At 34.3% G+C, this 20490-nt stretch overlaps 1 protein-coding gene across 9 annotated transcripts in view; it reads left to right on the top strand.

Moving 5' to 3' along the window:
• The window catches only part of BLTP1 (bridge-like lipid transfer protein family member 1), a 194488-nt gene that overhangs the window by 69293 nt on the left and 104705 nt on the right, over positions 1–20490 (top strand). For 8 of the 9 annotated variants that reach the window (XR_015726479.1, XM_045799043.2, XM_045799042.2 and 5 more), the window contains 7 exons: positions 2805–2984; positions 5086–5214; positions 8130–8249; positions 9149–9429; positions 14200–14450; positions 17098–17356; positions 19011–19848. Coding sequence is in view for 8 of the 9 variants with exons in the window: in XM_045799043.2 (XP_045654999.2) it covers positions 2805–2984; positions 5086–5214; positions 8130–8249; positions 9149–9429; positions 14200–14450; positions 17098–17356; positions 19011–19848 (2058 nt within the window). In the remaining variant the exon portion in view is untranslated. The remainder of the gene's footprint in view (positions 1–2804; positions 2985–5085; positions 5215–8129; positions 8250–9148; positions 9430–14199; positions 14451–17097; positions 17357–19010; positions 19849–20490) is intronic. The other variant, XM_045799044.2, reaches the window with a different exon arrangement.

Genomic DNA, 20490 nt, shown 5'->3' on the forward strand with positions numbered 1-20490 from the left:
TACATATCCACATGGATTATTCTTTTTACCTAACCAACTTACAAGACACTTTATTAATCCCCTTAAGATATCCCCAGGGCTCTTTTGGAAGGGAACCAATGATATTCAGCAAATGGGAATAATTTACATTCTTGGGTAGATTATCACTTTGTTGTTATTATTTTTTAATGCCAAATGGCTTCACTTTTCATTTAACACTAGGGCTCTTCTCTACTTTTAGTCAAGTTGTGAGCTTTAGAAGAATAAATAGATTTTAATATAAGGCAAAGTAAAATTATAAATGGGAGGATGAATCTGATACCCCAAAATCACAACAGATGATAACTTACTATGGATTCTGTGTAGTAACTGATCATTTTATATAAAATAGCCTACCCCCTTTACAACTCTTCTGCATAATTGACCATATTTTTCTACATAGAATTTAATTTTTTCATATGTGTATATATTCGACACGGCTGACCTCAGAAGCTGAAACTTAACACCTAGTATGTGCTTATTTTTGCCACAGAATGTGTTTCCTTTATCAGACTTTTGAAATAGTAGGCGTACCTCATTTTATTGCATGTTGCTTTATTGCACTTTGCAAACATTGCATTTTTTACAAATTGAACGTTTGTGGCAGCTCTGCATCAAGCAAGTTTATCAAAGCCATTTTTCCAGCAGCATTTGCACACTTCATGTCTCTGTCACATTTTGATAATTCTCACAGTATTTTAAACTTTTTCATTATTATATTTGTTATGGTGATTTGTGTTCACTGATCTTTAATGTTACTATTGTAATTGTTTTGGGGTGCCACAAACTATGCCCATATAAGATGGCAAACTGAAGTGATAAATGTTGCATGTGTTCTCTTTCACCAACCGGCTGTTCCCCTCTTCTTTCCCTTTTCTTGGGCTTCCCTATTCTCTAAAACAAAAAAAAAGTGTTAAAATTAGGCTGGCTAATGACCCTGCAATGGCCTCTAAGTGTTCAAGTGGAAAGCAGAATTGCATGTCTCTCACTTTAAATCAGAAGGTAGAAATGATTAAGCTTAGTGAGGAAGTCATGTCAAAACCCAAGCTAAGCTGAAAACTAGGCCTCTTGCACCAGTTAGCCCAGTTGTGAATGCAAAGGAAAAGTTCTTCAAGGAAATCAGAAGTGCTACTCCAATAAATACACCAGTGAAGAAAGCAAAGCTAGAAGCAAAGCAGCCTATTGCTAATACAGAGAAAGTTTCAGTGGTCTGGATTGCAGATCAAATCAGCCACAGCATTCCCTTAAGCCAAAGCCTAATCCAGAGCAAGGCCCTCACTCTCTTCAATTCTGTGAAGGCTGAGAGAGGTGAGGAAGCTGCAGAAGAAAAGTTTGAAGCTAGCAGAAGTGGGTTCATAGTTTAAAGAAGGAAGCCGTCTCCATAACACCAAAGTGCAAGATAAAGCAGCAAGTTATCTAGGAGATCTAGCCAAGTTAATTCATGAAGGTGGCTGTACTAAACAACAGATTTGCGAGTAGATGAAATAGCCTTCTAGTTGAAGATGCCATCTAGGACTTTCATAGCTAGAGAGGAGAAATCAGTGCCTGGTTTCAAAACTTCAAAGGACAGGCTGACGTTCTACTTACAGGCTAACACAGCTGGTGACTTTAAGTTGAAGCTAATGCTTGAAAATTCTAGGGTCCCTAAGAGCTATGCTAAATCTGCTCTGCCTGTGCTATCAGTGGAGCAACAAAGCCTGGATGACAGTCTATCTCTTTACAACATTGTTTACTGAATATTTTAAGCTCACTTTTGAGACCTACTGCTCAGAAAAAGAGAGTCCTTTCAAAATATGACTGCTCATTGACAATGCGCCTGGTTACCCAGTAGCGCTGATGGAGATGTACCCTGAGATTAGTGTTGTTTTCATGCCCGATTAGCACAAGGTCCATTTTGGAGCCCATGTATCAGAGTCATTCTACTTTTAAGTCTTATTATTTAAGAAATATGTGTTGTTGTAAGAATGTAGCTGCCATAGTGATTCCTCTGGTGAATCTGGCAAATTTGAAACCTTTGGTACAGGTGAGTTCTCCAGGATTTAGCTGCTTATTCCTGATAGCATTAGTCTTAATGCAGGGCCTCAGAAATTGGTGACTAATGGGTAGGGCATTGCCAAATATGATTCTTCTATATTACTAACACTATTCTGTGAAACTAGTGTTCCATGGAATACCCTATTTTAGGACATAGCTTTGTGAGTAAGTCCCAGAACTTTTCTCTTTGAAATATTTGCTGCTTTTTAGTTGTAAGTGTGTAATTGCTGTAAGATTTGTTGCTTTTTAGTAGTTAAGTATATAATTAATGTAAGATAGATCTATCCTTTTTATATTTATGTAGTTCTCAAAATCTGTATGAAAGCTGGCTTTCTTCCCTAGTTCTTCATTTTATGGTCACAATGGTCTTTGTTCTTCCCTGTTATTTTATTTTTTTCTTTTTAGTATTTTAATTTCATTATTCCTGCCTCCCCACCAAAGATTAGTCTCTTACATTCCCTGTGAGTCAGAGTACTAATTTCTTTTTATTCATTGAGCCATTCATTTGTATCAGACAGTTCTCATTCTTTCTAGGACTTTGCTATCCTGCTTTGCAGTTGTACTCTTGCAGATATTGTCACTAAAGAAGCTTAACTGAAACTCTTTATGGCACGAGGTTGTGTTAGGATCTTATGGATCCTTGAGTCTTATTTTCCAGATAGCATGTTTTTACTGTTAGTCTCTGAAGAAAACTAGAAACAATAATGCTGATTTTCTTGTACTTCTAACAGTCTTCTTTTTATTGTTTTTAGCAGCGGCCCCCTGTGGATGAAGTACTCAGGGAGGGTCACATCAATTTGTCAGGTCTCCAGCTGAGAGCACATGCTATGTTCTCAGCAGAGGGTCTTCCTTTGGGAAGTGATTCCTTAGAATATGCATGGTTAATTGATGTGCAAGCTGGAAGTCTTACAGCTAAGGTCACAGCACCACAGGTATGATTCTCTGACTTACTTTCTTTTTCCTTTGTTCACCCACTTTGCCAAGTAAGTTGTATGCCTGTTTGAATGTTAATTGCATCTTCACTAATGGCATTCTGATGGCCAGACAACTCTTTGCTTTTGGATGGGAGTCATTCTTGCTATTCAGAATTTTCTGAGCAATAGATGATTCAGAAACAAGTTTCATTTTTCTGAGTCACATAAAATTGAAGGGTATAATGTTTTATAGTTCTGCATAACACTTTCAAGATCGAGACTTTGGGAAAAACTCAGTATGAGAACCGGTCTGGAAAATTTACACATTATTAAAATTATATTAATTGTCTCTCCGCTGTTGAAAAATTCTTTTTTTCCCCAGTATATGGAATAATTTTTTAAGAATTTTGCTTTCTTGTGTATTTCTTAAGTAGGATTTGAAAATATCGTTTATGGTGTTCAGGATTAGGTAACTTGGTTTTTGTCATGTCTCAAAGCAAGATAACATCATTTCTATCTGCTGTTAATGATGTGGATTAAAAAAAATAAAAACAAATTTGCTGGTAAGTAAACCTGGTCTAGAGTGTGAGTTGTGATCCTTCTGGATAAAATCCCCCTCTTCTTCTTGTCCCCTTTAATCTTTAGAAGACTCAGAGGTCATAAGGATCATTTAGTTCTAGAAATGGACCATTGAAACTTAGCCGAATAGCCCTATTACTGTAACATTTCACCTGTTGATCCATATACTTATGATAATATACATACTTATCTTGGCATTTAAAAAGACTGGAATGTGGTCTTAAATCTGTGAAATGAACATACTCAATTTTAATAAAAATTACAGAATGTGTATGAAATATTTATAGGTAGGAAATAGCAACAAGAAGGTGGGTAAAGACTATATACCTTGCATATCTTCAAGAAATTTTTAGAAGGCAGCAAAAATTAAGATTCTAGAAATAAGAAAATGGAATTGAAAAGGGATATTTTATGTAAAAGTAAAATATATAACAGAATGTAAAAAAATGGAAGGAAAGAAATATTCAGTGCTCACTGGCCTGATGACTGTCCTCTCCTTCTTATCTACCATCTCTTTTCTCTAATGTACAAGTAAAGACTGAAATATCTAAAAAAAAGTTTGTTCCTTAATAAACATAGAATAAAGCCATGCTGATTATGCAAAACTGGACACGATTCCATTAACAATTGCTAGAATCTCATGTGTTTATAAGTTGCCCTTACTGGAAGATGAAACATTTCTCTTTCTTTTGCACTAGAATCTTGGCATCACTGTTTCTAGTGAGTGTTTCAGGAATCCATAGGTGCTTTTAATGTTTATTCCATTCTTTGTATGTTTAAAAAATGAAATTCTTGTTTTCTGATAGTTTAAATTTGTACTTTTTTTTTTTTTAAGATTTTATTTATTCATTTGACAGAGAGAGAGACAGCCAGTGAAAGAGGGAACACAAGCAGGGGAGTGGGAGAGGAAGAAGCAGGCTTCCAGCGGAAGAGCCTGACGTGGGGCTCTAAATTTGTACTTTTTAAAGGGAATAATATCATGTATACCCATATTTCAGTGTTTATTGTTGACAACTCTAATCAATTATAAAGTGAAGGTTTTTTTGTAAACTGACAATTTGATGAAGAATTGATATATACTTAAGTTTCTATTTACGTAAACAAAAGTGCTATAATCTTAAAATATCTGATTTTCCAAAATTGTAGCTCACTATGATAATTAGAGAGTAATTTCACATCCAGGCTTTGTTTATTATTAGGTAGAGAATTTTAGGTGCTTTTCTGTGGAGAGGATTCCAGTTAGTTATATAAGAAGGAAGATATAACCTTGAAGGAAAGTACTTACTTTCTAAGTTGCTGAAGTTGAATTTTTCAGTTGTCATGCATTTTGTCATTCACAAATGAAAAATAATGTAAGGTTATAAATGATGTCAAGGTAGAAAAATCATGATTCTGGCTAACAAGTGGATTATGTAGCATCAGGTATAAGATAGCATTTGGGTTCTTTCAAACTGTATTAATATTCTTGATAAGCTTTTGAACTCTGAACACGTGTTTAGAATGCTAACACTGTTCTCAACCTGTCATTGCTTATTTGTAGCTAGCTTGTCTCTTGGAGTGGGGACAGACATTTGTTTTTCATGTGGTATGTCGGGAGTACGAACTGGAAAGACCTAAATCAGTAATAATATGTCAGCATGGATTTGACCGTCGGTTCTGTGAATCCAAGGTATGTTAACAGATATGTTAGCAGTATTATAAACATTTATGGATTTTTTAAAAATGAAAGATTGAGATATCAGCTTTAAATCAAATACACATAGCCATGAAGTAAACATTATAGTTCAGTTTTCTCAATTAATAAAATTATTTTGCAGATTTTTAGCCAGTTATTATTTTAGTTGCAAGTATCTAACATATGAGGTAATTATTAAAACACAGATTCACAAATAAATGGAGATATTATAAAGATTATATCTTACCGCTTACATATTTACTGTTAACTCTCATGTTTTCTTGTGTTACTAACATTCTTTCGGATATGGCTATATATTTATGTAGAAGATATAGAAACTGAAGCAAGAGGAAGGTTAAATTCCTTACATGACATTGTTTTTAGACCTCCCTGGAACATACCTGTTCTTTTATAATGTGGTTAGTAAAGTTGGCATTTGCCAAGAAAACATGGCAGTTTAAAAAAATTTTTTTATCCTTATTCTGTAACAGAGATAACCATTGTTAATTGTTTAGTTTTTCTTTCTAATTTCTTCCCTATATGTGTTTTTCCTTTTTTTTTTCTTTTGTACATACTATGTTTATTTGCTATTACATTAGTGTGAATTGGAAACAATTCATCCTACTTTTAATTTTATGTCCAAAATCTCTGCTTATTTACTGACAATAAAGGAAACCGCTATAATTAGTGATAAAATTATTTTTTTCTTGTTATAAACATATCGCCAGGGTCTAGGGAATCCTTAGTTATATGTCAACCAATTAGTTCCTTATGGATAATTCACACACACTTGTAGGTGTCTCCTCCTTCCTTTTTTTTTTTTTTTAAGATTCAAAGTTTATGTTGTATTAAAATTTTTAAAAATTGAACACTTTTATCACCTTAGAAAATTACTTTGTGTCCCTTTGCAGTCAGCCATTCATGAAGTTCAATCATTGATGTGCCTCTGTCATTTTAGATCAGGGTTTTTTAGGTCTCTTTTGTGTGGGGGAAATACACAGACATACCTTGTCTTATTGTACTTTTCAGACACTGTGGAGTTTTTTGTTTGTTTTTTAACAAGTTGGAGGTTGTGGCAACGCTGCATCAAACAAATCTATCAGCACCATTTTTCCAACAGCATTTGCTTACTTTATGTCTCTATGTCACATTTGGTAATTCTTGCAATATTTCAAACTTGGTCATTATTATATTTGTTACAATGATCTATGAATAGTGATTATGACTTGCTGAAAGCTCAGATGATGGTTACCATTTTTTAGCAATAAAGGCATGTACATTTTTCCTAGACATATGCTGTTGCACACTTAGATTATAGTATAAAGTGTAAACATAACTTTTATATGCACTGAGAAACTAAAAAATTCATTTTTTCATCTTTAACAGTATTTCTTTATTTTTTATTTAATTTTTATTTTAATTCCAGTGTAGTTGACGTATAGTATTATGTTAATTTCAGGTGTACAATGTAATGATTCAAAAATTCCATGTATTTCTCTGTGCTTATCAAGTGTATTCTTAATCCCTTTCACCTATTTCACTCATCCCCCAGCCCACTTCCCTATGGTAACCATCTGCTCTCTATAATTAAAGGTCTATTTTTTGATTTGTCTCTCTCTCTTTTTTCCCTTTGTTCATTTGTTTCTTAAACTCCACATATGAGTGAGATATATGGTATTTGTCTTTCTTTGGCTTATTTTGCGTAGCATCATAGTCTCTAGATCCATGAATGTTGTCAGAGATGGCAAGTTTTCATTCTTTTTTATGGCTGAGTAATATTCCATTGTGTATATATGTGTATGTGTGTATACACACACACACACACACACACACACACACACACACACACACTACATCTTTATCCATTCACCTATCAAGGGACACTTGGGCTGCTTTCATAATTTGGCTATTGTAAATAATGCTGCAGTAAACATAGAAGTATATATATTCTTTTGAATTAGCGTTTTCGTATTCTTTGGGCAAATACCCAGTAGTCCAATTACTGGATCATAGGGTAGTTCTATTTCTAATTTTTTTTCAGCAACCTCCTTACTGTCTTCCACAATGGCCCCACCAGTTTGCATTCCCATCAACAGTACACGAGGGTTCCTTTTTTTCCACATCCTCACCAACACTTCTTGTTTCTTGTGTTTTTGATTTTAGCCAGAAAAAATTCTTTTGACTTGCTTTATTTGGTACTTGGTTTATTGCGGGTGGTCTGGAATGGAACCCGCAATATCTCCATGGTATGCCTATTATTATAGAACACTGAGTATAATGTAAGACACCTGTGTCTAGTCCTGGCTGTGCCACTAATGAACAATTGCATGCTATTGAGCCAATAATTTACTCAGGGCTGCCATTTCCCCAAGAAGTTCATCGAAGTAGGTGAAGTGTGTTTTCTTCCAACCTAACCATAACCAAATCTGTTTCAGGAGTAAAACAATATTAAATTTGTATGGATTGTCCTTAGCTATCATGATAAAATTTATAGTTGCTATATTTGTAAAAACAAGTGTGTGTGTGTGTGTGTATTATAGAGTACTCATAAGAAAATCTTACAACTTTAAACTCCTGTACAGTTCCTAATAATCCTGTGACACTCTTTACTTACCAGTTTACTTTGACTATTCTTTGTGAGTTTTAGTAACAAGTTACATATTCTATCAATTTAGACTTGCTTCTTTCCCCTTTTGAATGAAAATGGTACATCCTTACTTATGATTAGTTTCTAATCAGGAAGATTTTATTTACTGATAATTTCATTTTTCATTATAAAAAATGAGATTAAATTGGCTTTTTAAAAAAATACGCATGTAACCAAATTTGTATTTAATTCAGCAGACGTTAAGTATCAAAATGGTGAATTGATGGTAAGGAATTAAATGTTCAATTATTTTTCTTTTTAGTTGAGTTGTATTCCTGGGCCTTGTCCAACTTCAGATGATTTGAAATATACTATGACTCGTTTAGCAGTAGATGGAGCAGATATTTATATTGTGGAGCATGGCTGTGCTACAAATCTAAAGGTACACTTTTGTCTATTTCTTGGCCAGTGTAGTTCTTTTTCCTTTCTACCACACCAAACTTCCATTTCTTTCTTTCTCTTTTTTTTAAGATTTATTTATTTTAGAGAGACCACCGTGAGCCGGGACAGGAGGGAGGGGCAGAGGGAGAGCAAGAGAGAAGCAGACTCCCCACTGAGCATGGAGCCAGACATGGAGCTCTGTCTCAGGACCCTGAGATCATGACCTGAGCTGAAATCAAGTCATTTGCTTAACTGACTGAGCCATCCAGGCGCCCCAAAACCTCCATTTCTTGAGATAGAACACACATTTATAGTTTGCCATCTCACAGAATATTACAGAATTCCAGGAGATGGCTTTCTGTTTTTGGCTAGGCCATGTTGTCTTCTAGTCTGTTTCTTAAGGCATGCTTTCACTACTATTTTACTCTAACTGAATTATCATTAACTTTGCTTTATGGCAGGGATGTAAACTTGGAGGTTGCTTTTATGGCAGGGATTAAATTGGTAGTGTTCTTAAAAGATTTGATTGTGAATGCCTTTAGGTTTTGTACATTTATATCCTGCCTGGCTCCTGAAAACATTTGTTTGCCACCTGTGCTTTGTGGGTTACTGCTTAATATTAAGCCTTGTTAAGAGTCTGTGATTTTATTACTTACTACCATCATTTCTTTCCTCCTCCTCTTGTTTTCTTTTTGACTTGTGTTCTTTTCCTTTTATCCTCTTTTTTATTAATTGAATGTCTACTTTTATTCTGTTGCATTTATCTTTTCTATTTCCCTTTTTTCTCTTTTCCCTTCTTCTTTCATGCAATTTGAAATAAATATCTATTCTGTCGTTTAATTTAAGTTGCTTAAGAATACGGAAACTACAGTTTTATTTCCTTTTCTTCATTCAATTTAGATGGGTGCAGTTCGAGTTGCAAACTGTAATCTCCACAATCAGTCGGTTGGGGAAGGAATAAGTGCTGCAATTCAGGATTTTCAAGTGAGACAGTACATTGAACAATTAAATAATTCCAGAGTTGGACTTCAGCCTGCAGTACTACGGAGGGCCTATTGGCTTGAGGCAGGGTCAGCCAACTTAGGACTCATTACTGTTGATATTGCATTAGCTGCTGATCATCATTCTAAACATGAGGCTCAAAGACATTTCTTAGAAACTCATGATGTCAGAACTAAGAGGTAAGTGAAATTTAAGGAAGTTAATAGTCCCAAGTTCAGATGAAAATTACCTTATAATTATAGAAGAAATTCTACTGTTAGGAATAGGAACGTTTTACATAAAGACTAAATATGATTGTGTTAGGTACACCTCCGTGACTGTATAAGAACCTGATATTTAAGTAAATATGTTGTTTATCTCATCTCTGGTAATGGTGTGGTTGATGGAAATAACACTGTTTTTTAATGTGTTTCTAAGCCCATACAATGTGTATTAGCAGTGAAATGAGTTTAAATTACTAGATCCCAAATAACATTTTATGGAGCACTACCCCCTTTCTCTCTCACCAGAGCCTTCTACTTCCATTTCATCATTTCTAGAAAACATCATTGCTATCACCATGTACTCTACAAAACTCTTCCTTTTGTGGGTTCTTACAACTGCAGGGGAAACTAAGGGAATCTAATCCTCAAGAAACGATCATTAAGAAATAATTGTATCTGCCATTTAAAAAGTTGCCAAAGCCTCTTACTGAATCATGTCCATTTAAAATGCCAGTGTACTTTTTCCATCCCCATCTACCCCATTATAAAGTAAATATGAGCTTATTTTAAAAGTAGAGAAAACTATTATGAAATAAAGGAAAATAATTACCATAACCTTACCACACTGAATTTGTCATATTTCTTCCCCATATTTTTAATGTATCTTTCTTATACTTGAAATCATTGTGTATTTATAAATTCTGCATGTTTGTGTTAAACTTAATATCCTAAGCATCTGCCCATATGACTGAAAATTTTATAAAGTTCCTTTCAAACAAATGATAATACACCATCAAAAAGATATATTTTACTTTATTTAGCCATTGCCCTTATGTATTAAACACGTAGGTAAGTGTTTCTAAATTTCTCATTATAAGTAATGGAAGAGGAACATTTTTTGCACAGAAAATCTTTTCCTACATGTTCTTTAAATTCCCTTTAAGTAGTTTCCTTAGAAGGGGGGGGGGTGTGACTGTGCTAAAAACTGAGCCTTTTGATATGCATTCCCAAATTCCCAGAAACATTATTTCACTTTATATGCCCAATGGCTTTTTAGGAGAGTCTGTGTCTCACTGCATCTTTGCTACCCTTTATGTGTTTTATATAACTGAAAGATGATATTTCTGTTTTATTTTGCATTTCTTTATTTCTGGGATTAATACTTTTTTTCATGTATTTACTGGTGGTTTTTATTTCCTCATTTGTAATTTGCATATTATTATTCTATGTATATTTATTTATTGGCATATTGGTGTATTTCTTACCAATTCTTAAGAGCTCTTTATAGATTACATCCTTTTAGTAGTCCCTGTTGCTAATATTTTACAATTTGTTTCATTTTTAAATTTTTTTTAGTCTTATGTACAGACTTTAATTTTTTGTGTATTCAAATATATCAGTTTTTAACCTTTGTAATTTCTTGTACTAATTTAAGAAAATATTTCTTTTGGTAGTAATCACATAGCATCTGTATTTTCTTATTTCTTTTTCTATTCCCTTTTTTTTTCTTTACATAAAACTCTTGCTTTTTTGTTTTTTTATGTTTTTTTAGAGAGAGAACGAGAGAGTGCATGCATGTGCACACATGGTGGGGGGGGGCAGGGGCAGAGAATCTTAAGCAGGCTCCATGCTCAGCACAGAGCCCAATGGGGAGCTTGATCTTATGACCCTAAGATCGTGACCTAAGCTGAAATCAAGAGTCGGATGCTTAACCGACTGAGCCACCCAGGTGCCCCACTATCTGGATTTTGTATAGTGTGTTTGTAAAAATCCAGCCAAACGTGTAAATAGATTTTTTGCAAATATGTATTCAAATACAGAGGTAAAAATTTGTACCTAATACACATTTATTTTTCCATTTCATCACAAACGTTCAGGTATTTTCATCTGTTAATTTCCCAAAAGAACTATTATTCTAGTTTTTAAAAATTCTGAGTTTTTTTACTGAGATTACATTAAACTTTTAAGTTACTTTAAGATCCTGACATCTTGTAAATCTGAGTATGGAAGCGGGTGTGTGGAGAATGATGTTTTAAAAAAAACTTTGGTTTCTTTGTTAATTATTGTTCAGGAAGCCAGTTACTATGAACAAAGTGTCTGGGTCCAATTAATTGGTCAGATGGTAGAACAAGGTGCTAATGAAGTGAAGGAAATGGCACCACATGATTCAAGTTCCAGGTGTTCAAGTAAATCCAAACATTTAGATTGGTTTCAGTGCTCCGTTTTGTTAATAATTGTGAAGAGTGGGATTTTATCCTACTTGCAAGCTAACAAGTTAGCCTGCCACAGTTTCATGGGTGCTGCTGGAAGACACAAGACTCCAATAAAGACAAGGGACTTTATTACAACAAAAGCACAAACCAGAGTCATATGTGTTTGTATTGGTTCCCTGTGCCCTCCAAGTAGGGTTGCCAGATGCAATATAGGATGCCTAGTTAAATTTAAATTTCAGATAAACAACAAATAACTTTCTAGTATAGGTGTGTCATATTGTCCCATACATTGCATAGGACAAACTTATTTTTATTTGCTATATCTGGTACCCCTATTCATGAATCCTTTGGAGGTGACACAAAAAGTCCAAGAATGGATGTCTACACACAGTGGGATGCATTATAGAAGAGGAATATTGAACTTAAGGATCCTACCACTTTTAGAGTAAGTGGAAGCAAACCTACGCTTTTCCAGGGTGAGACATTACCTCGTCTCTTTAGGTTGTTTACTGCCAATACAATCCCAAGCAGTGGCCTGGTCAGAACTTTGCATTCTTGGCACACCCAGCAAGAACAGGTAGGGATGTTTAGGGCATATTGGGAATTGCCTCTCCCAATGTGGGAACTCATTGACCTTTAGCTTTGGTTGCCTTTGTGCATATTTGATTCCCAGGAGTTTATATATATATAACTGGAAAAGTTACTGGACACACAGGTCATTAGTTTCTTTAGATTAGTGTTTTTGAAAAGTATGGTTCCCAAACCACCACCACCAGTGGTGAGTTTTTTTCCACCCTCCTTGGAACTTGTTAGAAATTTACATAGTCAGGTCTTACTAGACCTCAGTCAAAAGCTCTGGGGGTGCAGCCCTGCTCTCCATAGTGTAATAAGCCCTCTAGGTGATTCTAATGCAAGCTAAAGTTGAGAACTAGTGCATTGGATTGTAATGAAGGTAGGGAAGGGAGCTTACATTTGTTGTACAACTTCTATATTCTAGATTTTATATCAGGTGCTTTACATTTAATCTTCAAAACAGTCTTATTAGGTATATCAGAGCACTTTTACAGTTGAGGAAACTGAAGCTCAGAAATGTTAACTAACTTGACCAAGGTCCTAGAGTTATTAAGTGGCACAGCTGGAATTTGAACCCATGTCTAGATGAATGCAAGCCCATGCATTTTACTAAGCTTTTTGCTACACAAATGAGCTAAAAAAGTGTGTGGAATATATAACGTCTTTTATTTTGATCGCGCTTACAATAGTTTGCTGAGTGACTGAATCTGAATACTTTAAAATAGAGAAGTGATTTGAATTTGATAACATTTAACTGAAATAATATGTCAGATTCTCACTAATCCTAAGGTTTTCTCACATATTTTTCCTTTTGTTCTCTAGACTGATGTTTCACTTCTGTCTTGATACATTTCATCTCATCTTTCACATCTCAAATATTACTTTTTGAAAGATTCCTTCTGTTTCCCTTGTCACAACACCTTGATTTTTTCTTTTGTTTTGTTTTGTTTTTACATCATAGCACGCTGTATAATCTATCATTAGATATTTTGTTTGTGGCTTGTCTTTGCCTCTGTACTCTGAACTTCATATGGATAAGACTATGTCTGTTGGTTTCACCTAGCACAATAATAGGCATATATAAATATATGTAAGAAATATAAATGAGTGAATGTAAAATGAAAATGATAATACCTATTCTGTTTTCCTTGGGGGCCCTAAGGATCCAATGAGATAATGCATGTAAAAATACTTAGAAAATCATACTATTAATAGAAGGTGATTTTATTATTTAAGGTTAAAAAAAGAGGAATAAAGACATATCTCCCATATTTGTATTATATAATATTTTTTTAAGAAAGTAGGAGAGTAAATATATACTGACAGGCTTTTGTGTGGATCATTCACAGAACCTAAAGAATTTTACACACATTTTCTCCCATTGTCCTAATTCTTAATACTTTGTTCAGAGTCCTTATTACAAAATTATTACAGTTTTTTCCTCTAATATATATAGAATGCATTATTTTCGTTTTATTGAGAAATAAATTTCTTATTCGTGCCACATTTATAGTATTTTGGTGCATTTGCCATGTGAAATAGGCTCTCAAATGCTAACGGTGATAAATTATCTATTTAGTATCTGTACCAATAGTTTTATCCATTTTTTACATTAATGTTTAAAATTTTTAGTCCTTTTGAGAATGTTTACTACTGTTTTTAAATCGGATTTAAATGCCTGATCTTTATATTTGCTGCTTTGTAGTTCTATTTTTTTTTTTTATGTATGCTGTATCTCTCTTTCCGTTCCTACTTATTTTCATCTCACCATGGTAAGACTATTTTTTTTTTAAGAAAGACAAAATGGTTAGACATTCCACAGTAAAATAAGCTTTTGTGTTTACGTTGTCTTTTAAAAATATTAACAATTAACTTTTTAATTAATTACCTGCCAAAAAGTTTATTTCCTAATGAGTTTTTGTTATGTTGTTGCTTTTGTTTTGTTTTGGGTTCTGTTTAGGTTGTGGTTTTTGTGGCCAGATGATACCCTGAAGAATAAGAGGTGTAGGAACAAGTGTGGTTGTCTCGGTGGCTGCAGATTCTTTGGTGGCACAGTAACTGGCCTAGATTTCTTCAAACTTGAAGAGTTGACACCTTCCAGTAGTTCTGCATTTTCAAGCACGAGTGCAGAGTCTGATATGTATTATGGACAGTCTCTGCTCCAGCCTGGAGAATGGATTATTACTAAAGAAATTCCCAAAATTGTAGATGGTAATGTGTTATTTTGTTACTTGTACTAATCTTTTTTGTCTTTATTCTTATGCCATTGTGAGAGAAGTTCAGTGTTAACTTTGTTCAACTCAATTTTTTGAGCGGACTCATAGGTAGGATTCAGTATAATCTTCCTTTGTTTTGCAGGTGATTTAACTAAAGCCAGAGAAGACTAGTGAGTTTTTTACAGTTACACAAGGCAAGAGCAGGTCTATCCTTCAGATCTATTGACATTGGTGATTTTTCTAGCCAAGCTTATTCTGAGATTTCTTTATATATCTTTATTTTCCTAGACCTCAGCTTCCGGAGATTTACTTAAGAATAGCTATGCTTCAAGGTAACAGTTGTTTTACCAGTTTACTTTTATAGGAAAACTTATCAATAGTAATATTTATACTGTTGGCCCTCGTATTACCAACTATTTTGCAGGATATTCTTATCACTAAAATTGAACATTCAAGAAGAGAAATGTTACCTTTCCTTAGACCCTGTAGGATAACTTTGCTATACACAAGTGTGGTATGAGCAGTAAATGGTGGCTTTAAGTATACTAGATTTAGATTTTCTAGTGTCTTTTCTCTGAAGATTCAGAAGTGTATTTTCCTTTGGGTTTTTAGTTGTATGGTCCTACAATTAAGTGCAGCATTTACTGCTGAAGTTGTCATGTTGTCAAGAAGTGAAATGTGGAAAAGTCTTGATATTTTACTAATGTTAGCCTTTTTCCCTTGATCTATTCGAAAACATTAATAACACTGCCTTTTGTCCATAGACAAAAAGGGAGGAAAGAAGAAGTTTTGACTTTAAAAGTTCATTGATTTCCCATGTGTAAGGAGCTCTTAGAAGAAAGAGCTGGACTACATATACCAAATTCTTGCTTTAATGATTTTTCACTAAATATTAATACATAAGTATGTAAATCTTATTTAAGGTTGTTTGACTTCAGCAGTTTTGCCTAGAATAAGAGTAGATTATCCTATAAAATCTGCAAACATCAAAAGTTCTTGAGTTTTAAAGGATAGGAAAGATGCTAAATAAAATTGATCATTTTTCTTACAATATTACTCTTACATTTTAATAAGTTTATTTTTAAAGGTTTTCACAGGCATTTTCTCATTTAATCTTTAAGCTACCATGTGAGTTCTATATTTTCCTTGTTTATAGTGAAGAAAGTGAGGCTCATCACTGAGATGGAGTTGCACAAAATCAGATGGCTAAGCAGAAGCTAGAGTCAGGGCCATCAGAGCCACTTCAGTGTTCTTTCTACTGTACTACAGCTGGCACTAATTATAAACACTGCTCGATTTTCTGATCTGCAGATCAAAGTTTAACCATCACAAAGGGAAGGAAGAAAATCTACAGGGAATTTACACATGGTGTAAAAGAGGGAAGAGAGCAAATTCTCTAACTGAACAAAGCAAAGCTCTTTATAACTCTTATAATATATAATAGAGATTGTTTCTTGTATTGATTCTTTCAGGAGTGAGCTGTAATTCCCAAATCACTATGAGTTTGCTATAGAATTAACCCCTATATAAGTATCTGACTTCTGATTGTTGAGGTTTCTAGGAGCCAAGTATAGTTACACAGCGTTAGAATAGAATCAAGGAGAGCACATGGTAGAACACAGGATTTCCTTGGAAGGTCAGTGACTACTGGTTTCCTACCACTTAGATGTGAATGAAACCCATTTTTCTTCTGACATTTATTGTTCTGATTTTTCCATTTGTAGTAATAGAAGCGAATAATATTACTTATATTGTAAGTTCTTAAGTCTTCTTACCACTTAAATTCCATCTAGAACTGCAGTCTGCTTGGAGAGGTGTTTTCTCCTACTAACAGGTTCCTCTTTCTTGGGTAACACAGTGATGGCTGGAGGAGAATAGAAACTGAGCAGGAGTTTTGTTTATTTGTTTGTTTGTTCTTTTAAATCTAAGCAATTTAAGACTGTCATTTTCCCCACCCCCAATTTATATAACATGTCATAGGGCTCTTATAAAAGGCTAAGGTAATGTTCCACATTGAAGAATATATGACAACTGAATGCAATAATATATGATCCTAGATTGAATCTTGTACTGGAAGGGGCACAGGTGCTTTAAAGGACATTATTGGGTCAATTGAGGAAATTGGAAAGCACATGGTAGATTGGATAACAGTTTTGTATAAATACTAAATTTACCAAGTCGATAATTATATAGTGATTATATATTATTCTTCAGAAATAAACACTTAATGATCTAGGATAAAAGGTCACTATGTCTGCAAATTACTCTCAATTCAAAAAATAATATGTATATATTATACATATTAGAGCAAATGTGGCAAAATGTTTAAAATAGGTAATTCCAAGTAAAAGATATAGGGTGGCTTTGTATTATTCTTTAAAGTTTTCTGTAAGTTTGAAAATTTTGAAATGAAGTTTAAAAAAATAAGAAAAAATTCCCTGTCTATGGACTCTGGATTCATACATAATGTAGATATCTTTCTATAGTGTTTGGCATATTGCTATGTGAAATTGGATATTTGTGCTTTTAGAAAATGATTATATTTATAAAAATAGGGAATTGGATTAAGTGCTCTTATTTTTGATAAATTGCTTTTGAAATTATTATGTTCATGTAACCTACTTTTTTGTTTGTTTATTCAGGTAATGCGAATGGCATGAAGAGAAAAGAATGGGAAAACAAATCAGTGGGAATAGAAGTAGAAAGAAAAACTCAGCACCTTAGTCTTCAAGTACCATTACGATCTCATAGCTCATCCTCTTCCTCAGAAGAGAACAGTAGTTCTAGTGCGGCACAGCCTTTATTGGCCGGAGAGAAGGAAAGTCCCTCTTCTGTTGCTGATGACCATTTGGTACAAAAAGAATTCTTGCATAGTGCAAAAAGAGATGATGGCCAAGTAAGGTCAGTATTCAATTACATTTAGAAACTAGATTAGATTAGAAATTATAATAAGATTATAATTACTTAAAATTTTGGTAAAAAAACCTTTTTCCTCTCAACTCACCCACTATAGAAAATTCTTTTCTCCTCCTGAACATATTTTTAAATGTCCATTTGCTGTTGTCTTGCTAATTACAAAATTAACACATATATATTCGTTCCAGAAATAGGAAAATACAGAAAAATATAGTGAAAATAAATATTTCTTGCCATCCCACAGATACGAAAATTTTAGATTTTCCTCCAACCTCCTTGGCTGTTCCTTCTTATTCCTTATTTCCATGCCCTCCATTTTCTTCCCTCCATTTCTTCTTTTTCCTTTTTTTTTTTTTAATGATTTTTTATTATGTTAGTCACCATACAGTACATCCCCGGTTTCCGATGTAAGGCTCGATGATTTATTAGTTGTGTATAACACCCAGTGCACCATGCAATACGTGCCCTCCTTACTACCCATCACCAGCCTATCCCATTCCCCCACCCCCCTCCCCTCTGAGGCCCTCAGTTTGTTTCTCATAGTCCATAGTCTCTCATGTTTCATTCCCCCTTCTGATTACCCCCCCTTTCTTTATCCCTTTCTTCCCATACCGATCATCCTAGTTCTTATGTTCCATAGATGAGAGAAATCATATGATAGCTGTCTTTCTCTGCTTGACTTATTTCACTTAGCATTATCTCCTCCAGAGCCGTCCATGTTGCAGCAAATGTTGAGAACTCGTTCTTTCTGATAGCTGAGTAATATTCCATTGTATATATGGACCACAACTTCTTAATCCAGTCATCTGTTGAAGGGCATCTCGGCTCCTTCCACGATTTAGCTATTGTGGACAATGCTGCTATGAACATTGGGGTGCATATGGCCCTTTTCTTCACTACGTCTGTATCTTTGGGGTCCATTTCTTCTTTTTCTTCCTCTTACAGCCTGCTATTTGTTAGATGTTCTGGATGCTCAGGACTCTGTTCTGTACCTTTATCCCCACTCACTCTCTACTGTTTCCCTAGACAATCTCAATAACTGTTTGGCTTCAATTATGATCTGTAGGCAACATCTTTTAAATGTAAAACTCTAGCCAAAACTTTCATCCCTATAGGCAGCTACCTTTTTGATATTTCTACTTGTATGTTTCATGGAGACCTCAAACTCAGCCTATAAATAGTGACCTTGTACCTCTCATGCTCAACTTGTTCTGCCTCAGTAAATGGCACTAGCATCAGTTGCTGAAGGTCATGATAGTGGGGCTATCTATAACTTCTTCCTCTCCTTCAATCCCTCTCATTTGATCAATGCCCTGGTATAGTTTGTTGGACAAACATTTAAAGGATATAAAAAAAAATGTTATAAATACATTAGTGTCCACGAATTATGGACAGAAGATTATACTTTGGGTTTCAGTTTTTATTATGTTGTAAACTTCCTTAATTTTTTTTGGAACTACATGGGGTATGAACACATATTGTGCAGTTTTGTTACTTTGTTTAGATATTTCATTGTAAAATTTAGATTTTTCCTTTGTAAAATAAATGATTAAAACTATAAAGATTTTATAAGTACTTCTATTTATGCTTAAATTATATGGTGTACAGTAAATGGTAATAACTTTGCTTTCCATTTTAGTATTCCCACAGAAATTTCAGGAAACAGCCCCGTGTCTCCTAATACTCAGGAAAAGTCAGTAGGTCAATCTCCTTTGAGATCTCCCTTGAAACGACAAGCCTCTGTATGTTCTACTCGACTTGGGAGTACCAAGAGCCTTACTGCTGCTTTTTATGGAGACAAGCAGCCTGTTACAGTTGGAGTCCAGTTTAGTAGTGATGTCTCCCGAAGTGATGAGAATGTATTAGACTCACCAAAGCAGAGAAGAAGTTTTGGCTCATTCCCATACACACCATCAGCAGACTCCAATTCATTTCATCAATATCGGTCAATGGATTCCAGCATGTCAATGGCTGATAGCGAAGCCTACTTTTCTGCAGCTGAAGAATTTGAGCCCATTAGCAGTGATGAAGGTCCTGGAACTTATCCAGGTAGAAAAAAGAAGAAAAAGCAAGCACAGCAGATTGACTACAGTAGGGGTTCCATATATCACAGTGTGGAGGGACCACTTACTGGCCATGGAGAAAGCATTCAGGATCCCCGAACTCTGCCATTCAAAACTCATCCTTCCCAGGCTTCATTCGTTTCTGCATTAGGTGGAGAAGATGATGTTATAGAACATCCGTATGTTGTAGAGGTTGAGAAAACAGTAGAGAGTGAACAGATTACTTCTCAACAACCTGTGATGAATTGTTATCAGACTTACCTTACTCAGTTCCAGGTAATTAATTGGTCAGTGAAGCACCCTACTAACAAAAGAACCTCTAAGTCTTCATTGCATCGTCCCCTGGATCTGGATACTCCAACCAGTGAAGAAAGTTCATCATCATTTGAACAGCTTTCTGTTCCAACTTTTAAGGTATAAACCAAATCATTAGTTTCCACTGACATGTTTATTTAGATAAATCCATTTTTAAGATGTTTCCAAAATTATTCTCTCAGTCATTTTAACTACCTCTGAAAGAAAGAATTTCTGAAGTTATAGCTTCTTGTGTGACAATAAATCTCAGGGTTATTAATGAGTATTATATTTAAACATCTCAAATTGAGGAATAGTTTCAGACTTGAGTGTCACAGTGCTAATCAATTAACATATAATCTCTGTCTACATTATGCTCTAAGATTAAGGTCCAGTCTCTGAATTCAAATTTTTGTGTGTCTTAAAAATAAAATTTTGAAATTGTTTTTAGTAGCTGGTGTTCTTTCTTCTTAATCTGTAACTGCTACTGTGCAAATCCAATTTCATGCACTTGACATTTGAGATCTTATAATTTAGCAGGAATTGGTTATTGTCCATTTCTGTAATGAATTCTGTAAATAGCTTTTTAAAGGAAAACTGAAAATACATCAAAATAAATTTAGTGATAATAACCTAAATACGAAAGCTATTTTTATAAAATTATACATTTATAAGAGAATTTTTTATGATTTTAAAGAACAAAATTAAGCAGGTAAAATCTTATGGAACTGAATAACTGTGTGTGGGAATCTTATATGGTAT

The sequence above is a fragment of the Ursus americanus genome, chromosome 13 (genome assembly GCF_024610735.1).
Source record: "Ursus americanus isolate L20-20 chromosome 13, mUrsAme1.1.p, whole genome shotgun sequence".
NCBI lineage: Eukaryota > Metazoa > Chordata > Mammalia > Carnivora > Ursidae > Ursus > Ursus americanus.